The 23848-nt window shown below is 43.3% G+C and overlaps 1 protein-coding gene across 2 annotated transcripts in view; it reads right to left on the bottom strand.

Annotated features, from left to right (window-relative positions):
- The window catches only part of trps1 (trichorhinophalangeal syndrome I), a 112733-nt gene that overhangs the window by 59581 nt on the left and 29304 nt on the right, over positions 1–23848 (bottom strand). For both annotated transcript variants that reach the window (XM_084563339.1, XM_084563338.1), the window contains exons 3-4: positions 3087–3782; positions 2675–2790 (exon numbers count right to left, since the gene is read on the bottom strand). In XM_084563339.1, the coding sequence (XP_084419465.1) occupies positions 2675–2790; positions 3087–3782 (812 nt within the window). The remainder of the gene's footprint in view (positions 1–2674; positions 2791–3086; positions 3783–23848) is intronic.

The following is a 23848-nucleotide window of genomic DNA, read 5'->3' as shown; positions in this document are numbered from 1 at the left end:
CCTCACACACACACACACATTTATTAAATCATCTCATTTAAACCTTTCACACAGAACCTCACTGTTACTGTTCATGCATACTCAAAGTCTTAATCCTTTTAAGGGAGCCCGTTTGATACGCGCTGAAAATATACCTGTAGAGTAAATCAATGTGTGTTTAGTCAAAGCCTTCTATTAGATATATTGTAGAATCTTATGAAGGCTTTATATCAGTTGAAGACGATGTAAAAATCACAGCAAAGAAAATACTTTTTGATTTTTGGCTGGCTGAAAAGTGCAACTACTAAAATAACCATGGATTGATACTGGATAAACAGCTGGGTAATTAGCTTGCAAATTGCGGCCGTGACTTGCCGCAGTTGTCACAAAACTTGAAACCGTGCATATTTATTCGATTTGGAGAGGTAATTTACCTCCGCGATACTTTAATGTGTTCCACTGAAATACCTCCTAATAACGAGCGGCCTTACTTACGAAATTAAAAGATTTATTTCAAGACGGCGGCCCGATTTAAAATGTTCCAAAATCTTATCAACAAACACATCAACGAGTTTCTTTTAAATGTTTCCTCGGAAAGTCTAGATAACGCAGTGGCTGATGAAAAGTTCTAGACATGGCGAACGTAGCCGACATAAGTAGCTGAGGGTTTAGTGTTTAGCATTAACCGGCATAAATCACTGTTTTTGTCACTCGTTTTACTTCCAACCAACGTCTACAGCTGTTGATTTCCCTGATTAGGAGCCCTTGATTTAAAGTGCGTCTGACAGCTAAATCATTAAAGACATTTCTATACTCAAACTGATTGGCTGAGCTGTTAACGTCCAGGCTGCACGTGGAAATTACACGCGACCTTTTAAAGGCGCTCCGGTGGTGTACGGTCGCGAAGAATAGAATTCGATTATCTTGAAGTATGGGCACAACATTTATCTTAGAGGAGGATTTATGAATTGCGCATTAAAGGTTTGCAACAGTCCCATCGTTTAGCTGCAATTTGTCAGCAAGGTAACTCACGGCAGATCCTAGCCTTGTTCGAACTTTAATAAAGTGAGCAAGGAATTTGAGGGATTAGCATTTCAGGAGATGCATTTAAAGCCATTAATAAAAGTCGCAAGGATGCATTTGCTGAGCGTGTACTGTAAATGCGTGAGGGATTTAGGAAGCAGACGGTGCGCCCGTGCGACTCGGGGTGCGAATGCATGCATGCGCACATATGTGCTGCAAGCCTGCCAGGTGCTCCGCTTGTCTCCGTTTCTGTGTCGATCCATCTGTAAGTCTATAAAATTTTATAACTTGCAGCACAATGCTTCACTGTCCAAATAACACACGCCCTATGTTACAAATCAGTTGCAGCTTGCTCTACCCAATAAATTATTCCTCTCAGTTACGGGCCCAAGTTTACAGATTTATGAGATTTATGACAACAAGTGCGATTACAGTGAACTGTTAAGCGAATCAATGTGTGACTTGTCGCATATCAAAGTTTCTAACTGATATTGATTACTTCAAACTTTTCAGATACACTACGTAACATTGCTTAACGCTGCCGTGTGAATCATGCCGAATTCTTTTTATGTTAGCTGTTACTTAAAAACCACTAAATGCTCCCTGCTGTTTTCGTAAAACTGCTAATACTGCATCCAGACACTTGATAACCATCTCATTTTGAATGTCTACATATTATGATGAATAAAAATATGTAGGAATTAGATGCATGCTTCCTTTTTTAATTGCAACTTAAAGTGACTGTCAGTGTTTTCTATCGGAAGTGCTGGGTTCTATTCAAACATACACAAACTAGTGCAAAATATACGACCTCTTACAAGTCAGAAGACTAAAAACAGTGTTTGGGGTATATTTTAGAGGCAAAGTCTGTGTTCTTTTGAGAGGTGCTGCACCATTTCTATTGGGCTCTGAACTTGAGCTCAACTATTAACATGTTAAGGGGCTCGCTCTCATTTGATATGAGATCATTGTGACGACATAAATTTGGTGCAGTGCATCTTTTTCATGTCACTTCTGATGTCTTCTTTGCTTTAGTTGATGCGGCAGGGTTTACCTCATTTCCAATTTACCTCACCTTGGTCTCATAACGGATTGGAAAAATTTGTGCACGTCTCAAACAACGTTGTGCGTGCGTTGTGTTTTTCCTACTGCTCCCATAAAGCATCTCCCCTCCCCAAAGCCGCCAAAAACGGCTCCGACAACATATAGGACTCATGAAGCATGTGAAGCGTTTGCGTTGCTCACTAATAAAAATTTACATTACCGCCGCCGTTTAGAATCCAGTGTTTGTGCTCTTGATTTTTTTAGACCGTAGAGCGTTAAAATGATCTTAAGACCAGGAGGAAACGACTCCAGACGTAAGGTGAACAAGCTACACTTTATAAGCGCGAGCCAGCAAAGTTAGATTTAAAGTCAACTGTTTACTATAAATTCATTTTATTTGCTGATACCTTATTTAATCTTACATATTTTATTTCCACAGACGTCTCAACAGCTTATGTTTAGTATTCCTGTAAGAACTGCACAGGCTGCTGCTATCTGTTACTATCTGCTATCATTACAGTAATGACGGACCGGTTTTTAATAAAACCGTCTTTGTGCACACAGGTTTTATTGGTCTGTATTTTGATTGTAATACAGGGAGTGGGTGTAAACAGGCACCAGCAATTACCTGTACGTCATATGTGCCATTCACCATGACCGTCCTGTGCTGTTGATTCTGCATATCTGGTCTGGTCTTCCCCAACTCTTTGGCTTGGCTCTTCTGTCCTTGTCCTGCCTGTATGTCTGAAGAACAAGGAAGGGCAGGTCAGACTGGTTTTAAAAAAAAAAAACAGAGGTCATGGTGCTTGAGGCAAAAAAAAAAAAAGTCTGAGGGAATCTGGGAAGAAGGAAAACCTTTAGATCAACAAATGACAAACTGTCTGCTGCAAGTAGCTGGTATGATACACCCTGAGCATACTGAAAACCAAGCTTTATGTCTTTATGTCCATACCTTGCATCTTCCATTTCATTTATAACTATTGTATATCACAGGCATGAACACAAGTCACTACAAACTCTAAACGGCGAGCTGGAGTTACCCAGAGGTGTGTGTTGGGGAGCCATGTTGTGGAGGGCCAGGATGTGTGTGTCGAGGGCAGCATCCTGTCGTGTGCGGTTGTGCAGGCCCAGGTGATACTTCCTAAAGTGCTTCACCAGGTCGGCGGGGTCGTTGCCATAGTAACCGTAACCGCACACATTGCACTTGAAGTCCTGGAGTTTAGGAGAGGGGCTGGAGGAAAGCGGAGGGGTGTCGGTTGTCGACTCCTCCCCCCCTTCCTGCCTGGGGTGGAGGTGGGGAGCGCAGAGCAGCGGAGGAGTGAGATGATCGGCCTCCCCTCTGTCTCTGCCGCTCCTCTCCCCTTCCTCTGCCCCCTTCTCCCCATCCTCGTGCTCCGACTGGCTCTCGGGCCTGTCAGTCAACGCAGGTCCCCCTCGCTTCGCCCTGCCTCCCCTCCTCCCCCCTCGCTCCTCGTTGCTGTAGCGATCGCCGACAGATGAGGGGGAGACGGACGAGGAAATGCACTCGCTCTCTCCCTCTTCCTCCTCCTCATCTCCTCCGACGCGCTCAGACGACTCGGGCTCGGAGGGTCGGTTTATTCGCTCGGCCTCCGCTCCCACTCTCCCCTCCTCCTCTCCTTCCTCTTCCTCTTCTCCTGCTGGCCTTCTCCCCTCTTCTTCTTCCTCCTCCTCTCCTCCCACACTCCGGATAGGGGGGTTCTTCTTCCTCACCATCTCTAAAACAAACAGAAAGAGGCAGACAAGTCTTTATTTCATTGTTCAGTTATTGTTTACAGTATCGTATCATTTGGTTTGCGTTATTGCTTGTATTATAAAAGAAAAAAAAGCACGCCAGCTTCCATAATCCCTTAAAGCCAGGGCACTAAAAGACACAAAGGTATCTTTAGAGCTCAACCGTGGATTACATGCACGCACAAATAACATTTTCTGACAATGATGTACAGTATGTGTACAGAGCGGCTTTGATTCAATTTCCCAACTTCTTTGAACGCTGAAATCTGTGACGATCCTCAACCGCAAACCTCGTCAAAGAAAAACAGACGCAACAAATCAGAAACATCTCAGCTGGGAGAGATTTTTTTCTTTTTTTTTTTTCAGTGTGTTTTCTAGATGGCTGTTGCATCTCTATACACAGACACACAACTTTTTTTTTTTTTTTTTTTTTTTTTTGGGGCCTAACTAGGGAGTGAATCTTTTTATCGTTATGGAAACCATCCGTGAGAATCTTCGACACGTGACCACATCAAAACCAAAACCATATCAGAGAGTCTGAGAGGGAGAGGAGGGTGAGGCGCAGAGAGAGAGACAGGGAGAGAGAGGGAGAGAGAGGGAGACGGCGGGTGGGGTGGGGGGGGCAGACATAGGGAGAGAGACGGGGAGAATGGCCAACACACAACCACATCAAACCGTACACCCCATATCAGAAAGATGGATGAGGGAGGCAGCGGACTGCAATTCATCCCCTCCAGCGCTCCGAATTTCTCCTTCTTTTCTGCATCTCTTTCTCGCGTCCCCCCCCCCAATTCCTTTCCTTGCAAACTCTCCCTTCCCTCATTTCTCACTGTCTCTCGTGCTCCATCTGCGTCACCTTCGGTTTCCTCTCTTTTGCCCGCTTCCCTCTCTTTCATTTCATATCCCATTTTCTTTTTTCATTCCCCGCTCATCTTCTTTTTTTTCCCCCCTCACTCCCGACCTCTCACCCCGTCCTCATCTTTCTCACCACCCTGCTCGTTTATAATCAGTGGTGAAATACCACTAGCCAACACAAAGAAAAAATAACACTTGTCATGGCTTTTTATTTCTTTGCTCTCTCTTTCACACGCAAAGAATAATTGCTGAAATAATTTAAGTAATTCCATCAATACATTTTTTTTCTCTCTGTTCATGCCCTCTCCCGTTCCTCTGTCGTCCCCGCCGCTTCTCCCACCGTACCTCCCCTCCCCTCCCTTACAATCACTATACAAAGCCATCAAGCCATGTGTTTCATGTTAAAACATAATCTTTCTTTTGTTCAAAAAGAGAACAATTGTGGTCGCAGTCTTCACAACAGTCGTGACAGAGAGATACTGCGTGTGTTTTTTAGCGGGAATGTGTGTGTGTGTGTTTATTTGTGGTCGTTCGGTTCATATTCACTCGTAAACACAGTCAACCCGTTGACCCACGCGCCCATGTGTTTGTGCGTGTGTGTGTTCCGCCGTAAACACAGTCGAACCCAACTGACGCCCGATAGACGCCTAAACTGATCACTTTTAGATCAATGCAATATGGGGGGGAGAAGGAAAGCGAAAGGGCGCGCGCGGGTTTTGCCTGTTTGCTGGTGATGCGCGTTTGACGACGCGTCTGGAAGAGAGATACCACCCCGCGAGCCGCTGGACGTTACCGCGAGAGATAAACTTCTTATTGTTATTTACTGATAGCAACCTGCAAGCAGTTAGAGCCCTTTTTAGAGAAATGAAATGGAAACGCAGGGGACGGCCGATAACCGGACAGAACATGAGGAAGCACGTCCAGATACGCAAGCAGATAAAAAAAAAAAAAAAAAGAATAAAAAGGAGCGTGTTTTACTTTAACACTGTAATGTTATACAGGGGTTTAGGGAGGCATGAAAAAAAAATAAAGAAAAATAAGAGAAAGAGAGAGCCGCTTTCTTTGTTGAATCCAATTTTCTCTCTCTGTGGCCTTTGTAGTATTTTACAATTTTTCTCTTTTCTCTCCTCCTTTTTCTCCACCGTACAACTATTAAAATAAAGCAATTTATGTCTGCAAGGGCCCACGCCTAGACCAGCCCTGGCACTCACTCTCTCACTCACTCTGACTGTGTGTGTCTGTGTGTGTGAGTGGGAGAGAGAGAGAGAGGGAGAGAGAGAGCAGGGAGCAGAGGAAAATCTCATCTGATGTTCACCACACCCAGTCAGAATTCATCATTCACTCACACACAAACAGACACGCACACACCCCCACGCGCGTGCACACACACTCACACAGACACACAGTGGAAAACTACAGATCGCTGTGGTAAAGCATTGGAGCTGCTGAAATCCCGACCCAACAAGAAGCAGTGACTGACCTACCCGTGTTTCCATCTGCCCCCCTTTTGATTTCAGCCGTGACTTAAATTCCGTCCAAACAGTAAATAATCATTACAATTACAAATGACTTTCATAATGTGCGAAATCACTACAGCGGAACAGTAGGGATTGTTCTTTTGCATACCTCAGATGCACTTGCCCGCTCTGAATTGTGACAGAGGCAGAGGTGTGTGTTAACATGCTGTACTACTTTTGTGTTGCCGGGTGTATCCATCTGTGTGTGTGTGTGTGTGTGTGTGTGTGTGTGTCAGTGTCGCAGCACAGCCTTTGTCTGCTTCGGGCTGTATACACAGACTGGAACCATTACTATCAACTACAATTAGGTACAACCCACCACAACATACCGCATAACAACTACTGCTACTAGCTACAATTAGCCCCTATACACCACAATGGCCTCAGTCCCACAGCAAAGATAAATGTGACAGTTAATCATTTCCATCAACTACAATTAGCCCCAACGCCAGCGAGGCTTTTATCTGAAATTGCCAATAATCATCCCTGGACAACTGCTGAAAGATGCAGCGACAGGGGTATGGTTTGTTTCACTAGTGCACGGCAGATAGGATGAGGAACAGATACTTTCTGGGGAATTTACCTTTTACTACATATTTGCTTTTTTTACATTATGAAAACTAACTTGCAGCTACCCTTAAAGTTTCCCAGGCTTTTGGCTCCTACTATATACAGGTAGTTACAACCAAGAGCAGGCTGTGGCAAAAAAATAAAGCGTGCCTTTATATCAGCACTTCAGATTACTGCAAAACAGCCAAAAATTCTAAGATATTTACTGGTACACATCTGAGTAGCTGGAACTCGAAACGGGAATACCAACCACTTCCAAACTGGCCAATCCTTCGGAAAACCTGTGCGCCTGAGGTTCTGAATTTCTTCAATCTGTGTTGCCGCGTTTTTCTGACAGAAGAAAACAATTCGAAAAGAAATCGCCCTAAGTGCGGTTTCGTTTCACAAAGAAAGACGACAATAGAGCTAGACGTGATATTTGAAATATCCTCATTTAAATTAAAGGTGGAAGCATCAGCTTTACAAGCGCCACTGCTGCCACATGGATCTATTTGTTACAGAGGGGGAATATAACATGTACAGCATTAGCTCCACACAAACAGGCTTAGACAGGATTTCCTTGCACAAATAATTTTCTCATTACTTTAACTTATGATGACGAAAGACAGACAGTCTTACGCTATTACCAACTTGATTCACCCATGAGCCCTCGACCACCTAGACAATTCAAACAAGAACTTTTACAGGAACTGATAAAGAATATGATCAATACTGGCGTTTGTATGGATAAAGACTATCAATATAAAGCCCTAGGTCATTTCCTGCTTTGCATTTGTTTGTTTGAATACTTATATACAGATCAACTGACTTTCAGGACTATAAATAATTGCCTCAATGGTATCATGAGTCATGTATTTATGAGGGTCTGTATGTCCTTAACCAACATGTGTTTTATAAACCGCTCCAACTCAACCGTATGATGTGTACTGCATCTCCACGCGATACCAGCCAGCAACTCGAAGAAATCAAAGGAAGTCTTTCTCATTCAAAGAACAAAAATTGGACCTCACTAATGTAGAAAAAACACAGATCACCAGTACATCTCAACCATTTAACCAGGTTACTCCAACCTAATCCACTAAATGCATATTACTGAGTCACGATAATGGATGAGTTTGATACCGAATCTCAACACAAGCCCTTATTCCCCCTGCCTCCAGATATCCCTGCTCTTCCCCTCCTCGTGGGACAGCTGTAGTTGGCATCTCCGTCTTTCATAAACAAAGGATTAATGTGCAACATATGAAGAAATAATGCTGAAGGCAAGGTCTTGTTACACAGAGAGAGCTCTCTCTGGCTTTTCTTTTGGTTTCTTGATCTGCGCCATTCTGTCTCTCCGTGGTATCCTCTTAGTCTCTGTCCCTATAGTTCCTGAAACTCATCATCCGTCCCCGCTTTTTCTGATGCCATCTCTGTGCTCTCCTCTTACTTATCGTGGCTTTTTACTTTTTTAAGATTCTGAAAAGACTGATTTATGGTCAAGGGGGCACACTGAGGAAGAGCACGGCTAAGGATTAAAGGAAGAGAGGAAGCAGAAGACTCTTAATTAAAATAAGAAAAACTAGCACCGTCTCTGTGAGAGGAAGCCAAGAGGAAGGAGGGGAGGAAGGCATGAGCTTGGAGGAGAAACGGGGTCTAAGACAGGAAAACAAATATATTTTCTTCTTTTAAGAAGAATAAGGATAAATTGTCTGGGGAAATGGAGGCAAAGAGCGGATAAGCTCCACATACTAATAAGCATCCTCCCTTAAAAGCAGAAGACTTGCATGTCATCCAGTTTAAAACTTCCTTTAATGTCCAAGGTAAGTTCAAATTCTGCCACTGGTAATAAAAATAAGAAGAAAAGAATAAGAAGCACTGTTTATTATAACTAGTTTCTTTATTACTGAACAGGGCCAGCTCACACACAACCTCTCATCACCGTTTGACGTTACTGCGGAACCACAAAAACAACTTCCTATTATTCGAATCTTTTCAACAGATTCTAGCACATTTTGGGTCTAATTTGTCCCACGCTGAAGATGGAGTCATGCATTAGGTCAGGCTTCCAGCTGGCTGTCCCTTCAACAACCTGCAACGTAATGGCTGGCGGGTTTGAACCAATTTTGCAACGCACAGCGAGGTTCCACTTTTATTTAGGCTAAAATAACAAATCAATTCTTTCCCAGAAGTCTTATTCTGAGTGATGAGGTTTATTTCTATGCTCAGGAACTGAGCAAAGGAAGACGTTGACTGTGTGTGGCTGTGTGTGGAAATTTGAGGGCGAGCTGCTCTGGCCAAATGGCGCGGTGAATAAATTAAACTGACTCGATACGGAGTGGAAACTTACACACTTTTAATCAGTGGATTTAATCTGGGTCTGCGCACAAGATAGATGTGTGGGCGGGAAAGAAAACTTTGGTAACATTCATATGAAATTTGCATTTTCGGACACCTGCAGTAGAGCGTACCTGGTAGAAATGTGTAAAAGCATCATATGTGGATGCTTTTGCACATTTAGTTTTCAAAGGGTTGCAATTATTGACCTTTTAGATATATTATTTGACTCATAAAACTCTAAACTGGCTTTATAATCCTTATTTAGTCCAACTGTTTGTAGATAAAATACTCAAATTAGAACCAGAAACATCAAATAGTAGTTTTTTTTGCAAGAAAGATGACTTAAATACTGGATAATCAAAACAGCTGCATATTAATTTACTACTGATTAATCAACTACCTGATGTTCAGCTGCACACTGAATGAAATTTCAAAGCATTTCCCTTGAAGCCATCAACTTCCTGTGTGCAAAACCTCCCTGGAAGCGCACCAGCTGTCGATGTTGCGGCCCCTGCAAATGTTAAAGCTTTCACGAGTGCGTCGTATCACTCGGCAGTCATTTATTTATGTGAAAATGTCACAGATTATTTCTTTCTAAGAAGGCCACTGATGCACAAAATGGCAGTCACGCTGGAACGGCTTGTAGCTCTGGGTTACGTGTCAGTGAATGAAAGCAGCTGAAGAAAATATTAATGAAAGCGCGCGCGTGACCCGCACAGACAAAACGGATCAGTCCGTGAAACCGAGCCTATTTAGAGAGTGGCGGGATGGTAATAATAGGAAATGCTCTCTGCGATGTTGTGCCTGGTTTGAATGCTGGATGGGAGGACGGGTGTGTCTGGCCTCTTCCCGAAAACACGGGGATAAGGGAAGGAAAGTTGGCTAAAGGGAGGACTGCTTTTTTTTCTTTGGGTTAGTAACAGCTTGGAATTGATTTTGCAGAGGCGGGAGTCTAATTGAAGGTAGGGAGGGGGTTTGAGAAAGAAACAGAAGGAGAGAGAGAGAGGGAGAAAGGAGAACAACATAAAATCACAGTAAGACAGAGTCCACCTGCCATTTTAAGACTAAAAGCTTTCGGTTGACTACTAGGCCCCTAATCAATGCCAGAATCCCTATTTAAACACACACACACACACACACACACACACACACACACACACTCTCTCGCTCTCTTCATCTGTTGTGTATCGGGGGCCCAATTCATTCCTGCCACGGATCAAGAGACGCACACATGCACACAAAGACTCACGAGCGAGCGCACACTCTCCTGGAGTGTAGGACTCATTTGTAATGGGGTAACAGCATGCAAAATATGTCATCTTAAATGTCAAACTTAATCAGGGGTTCACATTTCAATACCTCTCTCACGTCATGAGCCTCCCTCCCTCCGTTTTCTCCTTCTTCTAGACAGCTTTCTGCGTCCTCCTTGCTGGTCAATATTAAAGTGTGAACATGCTCGCCTCTCTTCATACGTCCATCTTTTATTCAGCGCTCTCTCAATTAATCTCACATCAATTTCCCTAATCTTTATTTCTCTCCTCCACTTGCTTCAAGCCTATTCTTTCACAAACCCTGATGCGTTTGTACGTACTGTATGCGCCTATGTGTGTGTGTGTGTGCAAAGGTAGAAATCTCAGAAGCACAAAAGCTTCAATCACTCCGCTTGACTGACAGATGGATATCTACTCATTAAACGTAGGGAAGAAATGTTTAAAACAAAAATGAAAAAAGCTCATGGGGTGTCATTTTCAGTTTTTATGAACATCCGTCTCCCTGCAACTCTTCCCCGACTTCTGTGTGAATATTTTAAACTCCAACCGCAGACGTGTACGACTTCCAAAAACATTTTCTGAAGCCTGACCAACAGTTGGTATTTGAGGAAGCTTTATTTAAACATCAGCGCCAGACTGACCTGTACAGAGGTACAGGTATAAGTCAATGGCAGATTAAAGGTTTGGTTGTTCTGGCTAGCGCGCTGTACATAGCTGCTTAAATGTGTGGAAAACGAAAAATCACAGGAAAAAACGAAAAGCTGTGGAAAGCTGGTATTCTTCGTTTCATTTTAATCTTAGCCTTAATGCATGTGGATGGCTTTTTGACCAGACAGAAGAGGCATAAATGTAGTAAGTCTAGAGACACACAAGCAACTTGAGTTGGACCCATTTGTGTGGTATCGTACGCCGCTGAGACCGTGGTATGGTTGACCAAGATCAACCGTTTATCCCAGGCCACCATGTCAGCTATGTCAGCTGCAATGGAATAAATCTGCCACAGGTATATCTCTATTTATACAGCTTTCTAGGTCTTCTTCTATCACGCTAACGGATTTATATCCTTCAAAAATGTTTGGAAGTTATTGTCTTCGCTCCCTTATTTCTCTTATGCGAACCGGAATTCCATACCAAACGGTGTTTTGCTGCTACATCTGGTTTGACATCCATCGTAAAATTTCCTAAATCCTACATGGACCGTTCTGATTGAGAAAATTTTAAATGACTTTGAGGCAAGCACATCTGACGGTAGATATTGGTTTGGTCCCCGATACATATGACTTCCGACAGATATTCCATAAATGTTTTGTTGTCTAACCCAGTCTTTATTTGCATGTACATTTTCACACATAAGTCTGTAATGCAGTCTGCAACCCTGTAATTAATGCGGCTGCATGCTTTCCTGGTTAAGTAAACTGCACAGATTCCCAAAGAAGACTGTATCCGTCCTACGCAAACACTAATGCACACACATTCACACACTCCCAAGCCAGCCGCCGCCCCCCCCACCACAGAAACTTTATTAAAAGTCTATTAGAGGAGTCTGATCTTGAATAACTACATTGGATTAGAGCACCACACAGGGTCTGGGAAGCACTGTACTGAGTGTGTGTGTTTGTGCATGTGTGTATAGTCTGTAGGAGGGCTCTCTACCCCTTTAGGGAGACTACACAGAACACCGGTAAACACCACAAAAAGACACACACATACAGTTTTACTGAAAGCAGTGCAGAGAAACTGCTATATTTTTGGCTATTGAGCATTTTGGGGTTCAAGTTCACCTTCAGTAAGTTTCTCTTAACGGGTAACAAATTGAAACACAACTGAACTGAATTTCTATTTTCAAGCTCGATTAACTCTTCTTTTTACCCGGCAACACACGCACACATGCACACACACACGCACACACACAAACAGTACGAGTTACGAGTGACAGAAACCCAAAGCAACTAGGAAACCGTTCCTACTGCGACTTGCTCAGCATGACACCAACTAGCCGTTTTCATCTGCAAAGGCAAATTCGAAAGCGCCACGCCAATACTCACGGTCTATAAAACTTTATTTTTAAGTGTGTGTGTGTGTGTGTGTGTGTCAGAGCAGCCCACAGGTGGGTGAGAGGAGTGTAAAAAACAGGTGACTCACTCGTTCTGAAAGAATCCATGTGAATTTATTAGGCTGTCCCACTTGTTTCTAGCCAAATTACTGGAGGTTAGCAGGGCAAAGTAAAATACAGCTTCAATAAGACTATTACAAAAAAAAAAACTGCCAAGACATTGCTGGTCCAGTTCCCAATGGGACTATAAATGAGGCTGAAATAAATCAGTATTACAGCACACACACACGGACGCAGATCCAGGCACACGCGCCTGCCTCCAAATCTTTCATAACACCTGTGTTATTTCATCAAATCACTCAAGGCACTTGGATGTGTGTGTTCACGTGTTTGGATTTGTGGTTGTATTCAGCTATTTGTGATGTTTTAGTGAAATAGTGAAACAGAAGACACACACACACACACACACACACACACACACACACACGAGCACACAGAGCGCAGACTATATATCTCTTCTGCTATTTCAATAATCTGCGACCTGAGAGTTTATAAGACTCAATAGTCTGGCCTCTGGAATGGCTGTCTGGATTTTAACTTTATATACACACACACACACGTACAGACACAACTCCCCTGCTATGGTCCTTAGAGCACACTCCGTCTGCGTGCGATTGTGTGTGGGGAGCATACCATGTGTGTGTGGTCACGTCTCAGAAAGCTCCTTTATAAATGTCTGTCACTTTCTCAGCATCACTGGTGATGTCACCTCAGCCATTTTTCTGTGATGAGCACAGTTGCGGTCGACATCTATATACCGTGTGTTCCTGTGTGTGGGAATGTGTGTAAAATCTCATTTGTGACTCTAAGAATAATTCACGAGACTGTCGCGACGGAGCGGAGGAACATGGGAAGCACACGCCGTCAGACTATGAGGAGGAGTGTAATTAATTATCACTAACTGGCTGCCAGGATACAAGGGGCTGGCAATGCGACAGACAAAGACACAAACGTACAAAAAGGCAGAGCATGTGTCAACGTGCAACATCTATCTATTTATGAGTTTATCTTAGCCAGAAAGTGCCTCGCTGGAATTCAGGGCATCAGTTAAAAGACAAATCTTTCAATATGGAGGCCACAAAACAAGCACACACACATGCTGACACAATCCTCCAACGAGGACGGATCAAATGAACGACAATTACAGCAAGTGAATTGTACACGATAGTAATTAATGATTAAAACCACTGTAATATGACCACATTAAAAGACTAGTTACACCATTTGCATCTCGTCATTTTACATTGTTTAAAAATAATCAAACTTCATTAAACCCTCGTTTAGTTTCTTCCCGCACGACAGAAACAGAAACACACGCACACACACACACACCCACACACACAGACAGAGTAAGAAATCTACTGCTTTACAACAAACTGAATAAATAATAAGTTGAGGTGTTTTTCTGGTGAAATGGGTTGAAATCGAATTCTTCAAACTAAAAAGAAAAACATTTTACACAAAGATAAAAGTATAATATCACAGTCGTGATACCACACTGACAGTACACTGAAACACAGGATACACATGAACCCGGGGAAGGAAAAAAAAAAGACATCAAAAACGGTGTTTGATAAATAATTGAAGGACGTCCTCAAAAAATCCTCGAAATATCGTATTAAAGAGTTGTCTGTTTGGAGGAGCCTTTTTTTTTTTTAAACAAAAGAGTTGAAAAGACAAAGAGGAGAGGGAAAGACTGTGGCGACACCACTTGTTGAAACCACAACCCTGAGAGAATGTGAATTCTAAATAAAGGAAAAACCCGCAATATCACACTAAACTACTTTTAAGTATTGCTAAAAATGTTATGCACAAATACCATCTCCACATGGCCTTATATGTACTTATCGCAGCTCTGGCACTGGCACTGGATCTGGGCAATCTGATCACAAGAAGCCAGCATAAAGGACAGGTGTGAACAAGCCCCAGGACACGCTGAGATCGCATTTGAGAGATCCAATCTCTGACCACGTCTGGGGGTCATCTGGCTCGCATGCATCCGCATTTGTCCGCATCCCCTTTGGTAGTGTGAACGCAATGCATCCTGACGGTCACATTAAAGATCACCTATACTCAGCAGAGGAGCTCCTACGTCACTGGAGTTTTGCCTCACTCATTCAGACACATACGACCGCTATAATGAATGATCGTCAGAAAAAGAAAAAGCACCGTAAGTGATGTCTGTTCATAAGTAATGAGAGCCTTTTAGGTCCTTGTAGCTGTTGACTAACTAAATAATATGTATTTAATGAGGACACAAGTGTGATTCAGTCATTAAATAGCATATTAGCATGAGGTTAATTATTGATGTGACCGTGTTGAGGTATTTCCTCAATCGCCAGTATCTTCATTTACCTACTGGAGATTACGGTGTGCATGGAAACTTTCAGGGTCGGAGTTATAATCTGAGTTTTGGGCAGGTCTAACTAACGTCAGGGTGGAGATAAATGCATAATAACTTAACTTGTGTGCCAAAGTCATGACGCACACACATGAAACAGCGCTGTTCTCGGTTCTGGAGCAGCGGCAGAGATCCATTAGAGATAGCAGCTGTTAAAATATTCTACTGCGCCCCAGACGATGTCGAGGATTATTTGCGTACAGCGCGTGAAGCTGAGATCAGATCTGGAGACACATGTTAATGCCAGGTGTGAACACACCTACCTAAAGCCGGTCACTGGAGATCGGACAGCCCAGATCTGATCTTAATGCGAGGTCTGAACGAGCCCAAAGACTTCAGTTTGACTGGCTTAGCAAACCAGGACACAAAAAGAGATCAATACACAAATACTTTCACAAGACATAATCATCTAGATTTAATAAAGTGTTGACCAACTGATAAGCATGATTCAGGGGAGGTCAGTTCTGTACAAAGGTTTGTAGTCCTCCCTAGCATCCTGGCCTTCCAGCTAAAAGTACCTCTGCCAGCTGCTGTATGAAGACTTATTTTCTTTGACACAGGCGCAGAACATAAGTGCCAGCTGGCCATTGGCTGTTGTCTTAGCGCTGCGTCGAGTGCAACTTTTCGGTCCAGACGCAGTCGTCCTGAGGCGACGTCACAGTGGGCCTTCGTCGACGGCAGCTCTTTGATGTTGCTTTGGTGCGTCCAAATCTTTACGGAGTACCACAATATTTCCCTTTGTCTTGAGTTTAGAAACAGACTGTCTGGCTGTCTACGTCTTTGAAGACAGAAACATTAAGTCATATTGATGTAGTTTTACTGCAAAACTACAGTGATGGCACACACATCTAATAAACACCACATGTAACTGTCAAGCAGCCAGAAACTCTGTTTTGCCACACACTGAGAAGACACAGTACACTGTTCCAAAGCTACACCGAAAAGCTGTGTTTTATGCATTATGTGGGTTTTGTTACTTTCAATTGCTGGATTTTTACAAATATGCAGCAGCTGATCTGGAGAAACTGACTTGTTTAGTATCATTTACTGTGAGGGATTTAATGATTTTGAATATAAATATATTTCTTTTAAACCCACCACACCGCAATACATTTCCTGTCCTGGTATTAGTATGCACAACTGCATATATGTTCAAACACAATATGTTAAGCAACACGGCCACCACCGACCATTTTTGTTAACCAGGTTTCTTTTACTCCCCTTTCCATCTCCCCCTAACAAGGCTTCTAAGAAATCAGGGTACCACAGAGAGCGCACAATGAACGAAATTGCACTCTTAGTTTGCTGAGTGGCGGGCAACAAGAGGACACAACGCCAAAAAGCAAAGATGAAAGGATGAGACACTGCAACACAGAGATGTGCAGGCTTCTCACACCTGACAAAGAAAGGGAGCACTACATATATATATATATATATATATATATATATAAAAAAAATAATAATAAAAGAGGCAATCACACCTAAACACCGATCCCTCCCTTTCTCTTTCTCGCTGCTCGTCAACCTTTTATTCGCTCCACAGTTACCATTTCTACTACAAGTGTGAATGCGTGGGAGGAGGCAGAGGTGTGTAGAGGAGACCCGACAACTTCCTCTAAACTTCCTGTGATCATAGCTCAGGGGTTGCAGGGGGACAACCAGGAAATTACTCACTCACACACACACACACACACACACACACACACACACTCCTGAACTGGGCCGCAATACTTTTTAAACAAGAGAAGACTGAACAACACATAACAATTGTTTTTATTTGGTGAAGTGTTCAACTAAGTAGGTATTCCCTTGCAAACTTATGAAACTGTAGTACACAGAACTACTTGCCCTGCATGATGTAATACACTCCACACTGTGTCTACAAAGTAAGCTATTGTCAGTTCTACGCACACAATACACAATCATTTAAGAGCAAATGCAGAGACACAAGCGAGAATCTAAAAAGAGGAAGGAGGTGGCCGCTTTGTCCAATATTTCACAATAAAAGCTGAGATTCAATCACTTCCTTACACAGTGCGTGCATACGCGTACATATGCGTGTGTGTGAGTGTTAACAGTGAAAGACAAAAATAGGACATGAGTGTAATCTTCCCGCATTCATTTGTGTGTTTTCTTATACACTTATTTACGGGAGCAGATGTGCTCAGGCCCGCACACAAACACACACCGACACACACAAACCAAAGAGACAAATACGCAAGTGAAGGACACTAGGACACTTTAGAAAGCCCTGGGGCTAAGTCTGAGCTTTCATTTCCTCTATCCTGCACAACAACTGACAGACACACACACGCAGATATGCGCAGACAGACAGACAGACAGAGGGAGAGCACATCGTTATGAGACTTTTGGCCTGCCCAGAGGGGCTACAGAGGAAGACAACTCTTAACAGAATAACCGCAAAATCCTGCTTTGTATTAAAACAATCAAGACGCTTTTGAACAAAACAGAATGAACAGTAATCATTTCGCCTGGGATGAAAATTAACCTGCAGAAATCACAGCAATAACGAAAGAAAATAATCTATTTTGCGACAACGGGGCTGCACAATTGCGGCTAAAATGATCACGTCCACAGTGGAGTGATAATCATGGCTCAGGAGACACAAAAAGACAGACAATGGGTATTTTAGAATTTGGGCTAAAAGGCGACACCTGAAGCTCTGACTTTTTCTGAGAGTTATAAGAGACAGAAACTACTGCATAGACCAAGACAAAAGGTTCCTTCTACAAGAGCAGTCGTTACATTTTTCACAAGTTAGTGAGCACATGAAACCTAAAAGAAAATCTTTTATATATTCCCCAATTAAAGTTGTTCCTTTAACAGGAGCAGGTATAGCGATAGAAAGGGAATTTCTGAAGAAAGGGTTTTGGAGAGCTCGCGTTACTTTTACTACTTAGATTTTACTGACTCGTAATAATGTCCCGGAGATGTTCCCTGACCCTAACTATTATTTGGCTAACCCTAACCTACCATCAGTCTAAATTTAACCCTTAATCTAACTTTAAACCAAGTCTGGATTCTAAAATTAAATGACATTACATTACATACTTACATTACAGAGACTTGTTTTTCCCCCAAGAGGGAGGTGCACACACATACACACACACACACACACACACACACACACAGGCAGACAAACATGCGGACTGTGAGCTTTCCTGTGCTAGGGGAAGTTGCAAGTCGTTGCAACATCAGTGTTTGAGATAAAAGCTTCTTAACACACACACACGAGCTGTTTTTTTCACACGCACACTGCAGCTAACACTTATCAAGGCATCACCCGGAGGTGCTGTATGCGAGAATGCGAATGACCAAATCAGATGGACTCGGGACAGGACTTTACGCTGCAAGGTCCAAGTCTGTGCAGCCGTGTGTGAACAGAGAGCGGTCACTCTCTGAGGAACTGATAGGTAGCGAGGGGGCATGTCGATGACGCTGGAGCGAACCTTGAAGAAAAGCCTTGAGAATCATCCGAGGCTGGTCATTTACACAAAGACGTCAACGAAAATGTCTAACTGGATAGATGCAACGACAGACTCGGTTGGTTATGACCCAATTATGAACCTTGTGTGACATGCCATTTTCACAATGTACTTTTTGGGGTAATATCCACGTTTGCCCACACAAACAAAGTGATGCTGAGTAATCCCATCACCTACACAATCGTGAATTGAAATGATGACCTTTCTAAAAGCACCTACATGCAGTGTGTTTCCCCCACAGAGCCAAACATGTCTGGCACATCACCACAAAGGCAAAAAGTACCGTCTTCCCATCAGTCAAATTAATTCTTAAATGCTGGTTTTCTTAGTTAAACTGTACAGGTGGTTAGGCTTTCAATATCATTTCTATAACAGTCAATATACGGGGGTGACTAACAAATATTTTTAGGGGAATTTTGAAATGAGTAACATGATAAGGGTGTGTTTTGTTCGGCGCATCTTTATCATGCTCACTGCAGGCTTTACATCAAACTGCGCGGCTGACACCACACCACGGAGGTGACCGTAACGTACATTGACCTGATCTGATCTCATTCTGCATTCTCCACATGATAAACTGAAATCGATCACCTGTGACTATCCGTCTCGGGGCGCTCTGGATGATTTTATGGAGGAGCGGAGAGCAGGGGCTTTGCGAGCACGATGAAGGCGGTGATTATTCAGGGAGGGTTGTCCTGACACGAGTCCTCTGACTGAAATATCGACAGAATGGTATTGACCGTTAATCGTGTATTGTGGAGCGGGCGCCGGCCTCCCACCTGCAATGCACTTTGGATAATAACTTAAAATGAGAGCAAGCGGTGCCATGTAAAAAGAGCAGTAAACACCTGCCGCGGAAATTCAATTCGACTTCAGTCGGGTTCTTTATCATATACCGGCCTGAAGGCAGATACGGAATTCAACTGATCCTGTCAAAACCACACAACATATTCATCAGCGGCAACTTCTTCTTATACTGTGCATAAATGCAGAACCCTTCAACTACGTGTGCAGCAGAAGCATCCTGCCACACTGAACCGACAGACCAATACATTGAAGTAATTAGGATTCCTAATCTAAAAGATACAAGCAAGCAATGTCAGGCAGCTGCAAAAGCCCAAACTGTCACCTTGAGGATTGTGCAATATTTGTACATTATTTCCAAAGACAACGTCAGAAGTCTTGATCTCACTGAGGGAGGCCTGTTTTGTGAGGGTGTGATATCCACTATGTGTTAGTGATCCTCTTGCCAACCTTCCAAATAATGACATATTTGAAAAAGGAGAAGCTTAACACACCCTATCTTGCCTGCTCTGTCAGAACTTATCAGCCTCTTTAAAGTGCGCGGCGAGGATAAGTCATGCGATCTCGACTAGATCAGGACACCTTAAATAGGTCACAGATTTACAAGAGATTCAGGTGTGGATCAGTAATAAGAGCAAAGGTATGTAATGTTTAGTTCTCACACCCATCTAACTGCTGGTACACCCTTAGAAAAATCCATGCAGACAAACGCATGCATGGACGCGCACAAACACAGAGTTTAGTGCTTAGACCTATCTGGCTGATACTACACCCTAAATCCTTTCATCTTTTATTTTATGCCCGGCCCCTCCCTCTGTCTTTCCCTTCTTTTCATCTCGTTTTATTCTTCTCTCTAATCTCTCTCTGATCTATGCCGCTGATGAATGACATGAAAAAAACAGCATACCCCTGGTGCGCTGCCGAGAATTTCTTCCATTTTTTTTTTTTTTCATGTTGAATTTTTACTGCAATTGACAGCTGAAAGTGTCCTCCGCATGTCAGAAAATGTTTCACTGCCCCAGGGGCAAAAGCACAGATAGGGTGTTATAAAATGTCAAACAGACATGGGCATCAATGGGGGAAATTAGCCAGAGGTACGAGGCACTGTCACCTCGTATCTGCCTTTTGGCTTGCCTTCACCTGCTGCCTATTGTCTGTCTGTCTGTCCATCGTATTTAATATTTTATTTAAAACTTAAAAGGCAGCTAAAACTAAACTTGCAGCAAACATTGGCCAATTTGGATCTGACTCACACAGAAAAGGCTGTTTCACTAAGATAGATAGATGGATAGATGTCACACAGGGAATCAAAGCTCTACAAGCAGCTGCCGTCTTTCCGTTTGCCAACGTAAACTGACAAATGTTATTGGACTAAAGACAAAGACAGAGAGTTACAGAGATACCGAGAGAGACAAAAAGACAGAGAGAGAGAGAGAGAGAGAGAGAGAGAGAGAGAGAGGGATTTAGAGAGGCGACCCGAAAAGGAAGAGACGGGTACAGGGAAAGAGGACAAGATGTGAATTCATTCCCTTAAAAGCAACTCTGAGTCAAACACTTTGATAAGAATCAGACGGCACATGCACGTGAATCTTTACTTTCAACCTCTTTGGACGGATAAGCAGATAAGGGGTGTTCAATTACCGTTCAATTATGGTGTGTGGATGTGTGTGCGCGCTAACGTGCGCACGCAAAAAAGAAGGCCAGCGAAGAGAGAGAGATGGGAGCAGGGAAGAGATTCTTTCCACTTATGTGTCATTTCCTCTCTCTCCCCCTCTCTCTCTCTCCCTCTCTGTGCATTACCCCTTTCTATTCTCTCGCCATAATTCCTCACAAGGCTAACAAGGCGTTCTATTACCCTCTTCTCCTTCTCCACATGCCTATCATTGCTCTATTCTGCCATACATATCTAAGAAATAAATTCAACCATTGTCCACCAAAGAAAAGGGGAGCCATGCTGTCAAATTGATTTCAACACAAATACATTGTCAGGTTCTAGCCATCACTATGTGATCACTTCAAATGGAATCCTGTGTGAAGTGAAACTACACTGAGTCTTGTAGTAAAAGGAAAGTCAGGGACTGTTATCAGAAGTTTTTTTTTGTGGGGGGGGGGGGGGGAGCCTGTGGGGACTCATTGACCTACTTCAAGTCATGTTAGAAACTGGCAGCTTTAACACAATGGTTCCCAACATCAGGGTTCACCACCTTATAGAGATGTCATGATCGGTATTGGGGGATTGGGATCTGGGCTTCAGCCAAGCCCAATCCTTCGTAGTTATATATTGTAGGTCTACTGTAAACAAAAACCTTGTCCCCGTAGTGTCAAAACGAACTAGTCCTCTTCTGTTTTCCAGGTAGTTGGTTAGCGGCAAAGCTGCCAAAAAGAAAATGAAGAAGAAGAAGAAGAAGACTTCTTCCTCATCTCAATACTGCCACAAAAAGAAATGAAAAACGTCGATTACATGCACCGAAACAACAACACACACGGAACGCTGCATTTAAATAAAGTTTCCTGGGGACAGCATCAGGGCGAAAGATATTCCAGAGAGGGTTACAGAGTTTATGGCGCTGGATGATCAGCCCATTTCTGTAGCAGACAACATGGGTTTTTAACGTCTGTTTGAGTTTCTGGAGCCAAGGGGAACCACCCTCTCCTCGCTACATTAGCTTTAACAGAGCTATTCCAGTGGCATGGTGCATAGGTGATCGAGGAGAATACAAGTAAGATCAGATCAGGACTTGGATCGGGTTAGGATGTTAAATGATCAGATCGGGACATCCCTAGTCTTCAAGAAGAGCTGGCTCTGTCCGTTCACCAACTATCAGCCATAAGGCTATGGGCAATGAGGGCAATGAATTTTGGCGTTATTATCAAAACTTTGTCTGATCCTATGTTTTTTCCCAATTATATTTATCTTTTCTAAATAATTTGGGAGCCACTGCTTCCAAACTCCAACCATTGTCAGGAAAATGCAGCCTTGGTACCCGTTTCTGTCCGTGAAGAAGAGCGTGGGGGTTGCTGGTCCCGAAGGTGTTTGTTATACATTGGAAACTTGTCAAGAGTTTATCGAGACAGGGCAGCGTTCAAGCACAAAAGCCGTAGCAGGGGAAGGTGGCAAAGTGACTCAAGACGAAAGCATCCTTCAACCAGAAGGCCAAGTTCACTCCCCTGTGACTGTAAAAATCCAGCCTGCTAAAGTGTCCTTGAGCAAGACACCGAATCCCTATCAGTCCCTGGGGTGCTGTTCTGTAGCACGGACCACAATCTAAGAGTGGGATGAAAAGAGAAATTTTGCTACTGGGAATCAGTGCCTGTGAGCTAAAATCACCAAAGTTCCACGCCTCACCTCACCACAAAACACTCCGGTGGCAAATTATCCGTCTCCCCCTCCCTCTGTCTATGTGGCACTCTTTTCTCTCACTGCCTTCCTCTTTCTCTCTCGTCCTGTCCTATTATGGACATAGCAACAGTGTTGCTGTCAGGACGACTGAAGATTTGATTCACCGTCTGTCCCTGTCTGTGTGTTTGTGTGTGCGCGTGTGTGTGCGTTAGATAGCAGATAAGAGCCATATATAAACAGCACTTGAAAGCAGAAATGTAAATGTTTAGAAGTCACTGCAGAACACAGACCATATCAAGATACCAGAGGGAGCAAGACGGAGAGAGAAAGGGAGATTAAAGCGGAGTTCACACCAGGAGAACTTGCAGACTGCAGCCGAGACTCAAGACGGATTCCAGTCATCAATAAGGCTTAGTGGAATTTAACATCTCAAAGCTCTACACCCAAACTCCTTCATCTGTTGTTGAATGTGAGGGAATGCACAAAGGTCTGAGAAGACTGATGAATTAGACACCTGTGTAGCTTGATCTGTCCAGAACTTTGTGTTAGGAAGTATAGTACCAAATGAATGTGCAGCCATAAAGGCTAAAAGAGTTTATTACAAGTGAGAAGCTATACTCTCTGGTCATAGGGCAGTGCCATAACATGAACTTTCTCTTTAGTGTTGCATCATATAGAAAACAGTCCAACTGTAACGTATCATCTAAAGCCCCCGACACATCAAACCGACATCAAACAACTACGGGCAACAAAGGCAGGCTGTGACGCTGCCTCGCATCACCTCATGTGTCCGGGCAACAGGTTGCACTTGACAACACAAAGATTAAAGGCAACTGACAGCTAGCACATACGTTCTGCGCCTGCATGAAAGGAAATAACTCTTCATACCAGCAGGTGGCAGTAGTCTGTGTTCTTCTTATTGTTTTTAGGGGAAATCCAAATTAGCTAGGAAGAACTACAAACCGTCATATAGAGCTATGTTCTACTGAATTATGCCGATCTTCTCATATACACCGATCAGGCATAACATTATGACCATCAGAGAATGGACATGGGCCTTCTGAGGGTGTCCTGTGGTGTCTGGCAACAGGATGTTGTTAGTGGGAGGCCTTTGGGTCCTATGGGTTGAGGGGAGGGGCCAGTTTGGGATCTAGTGAATTTGGAGGCCAGGTCAACACCTTGTGCTGCTTTTCATGTTTTTTTTGAGTCATTGCTAAATCGTTTTTTGTGTGCGTCAGGCTGCATCCTGCTGGAGATGGCTGCTGCCATCAAGGAGTGTCATTGCTGCGGGGTGGGGATGCCTGGTCTGGTCTAACCCTAAGTAACATCCACACGAATGACAGGTACAAAAGTT

The sequence above is a fragment of the Chelon labrosus genome, assembly GCF_963514085.1.
Source record: "Chelon labrosus genome assembly, chromosome: 16".
In the NCBI taxonomy this organism is placed as follows: domain Eukaryota; kingdom Metazoa; phylum Chordata; class Actinopteri; order Mugiliformes; family Mugilidae; genus Chelon; species Chelon labrosus.
The sequence above is the reverse complement of the archived record's forward strand: the minus strand, read 5'-3'. Positions and strand labels throughout refer to the sequence as shown.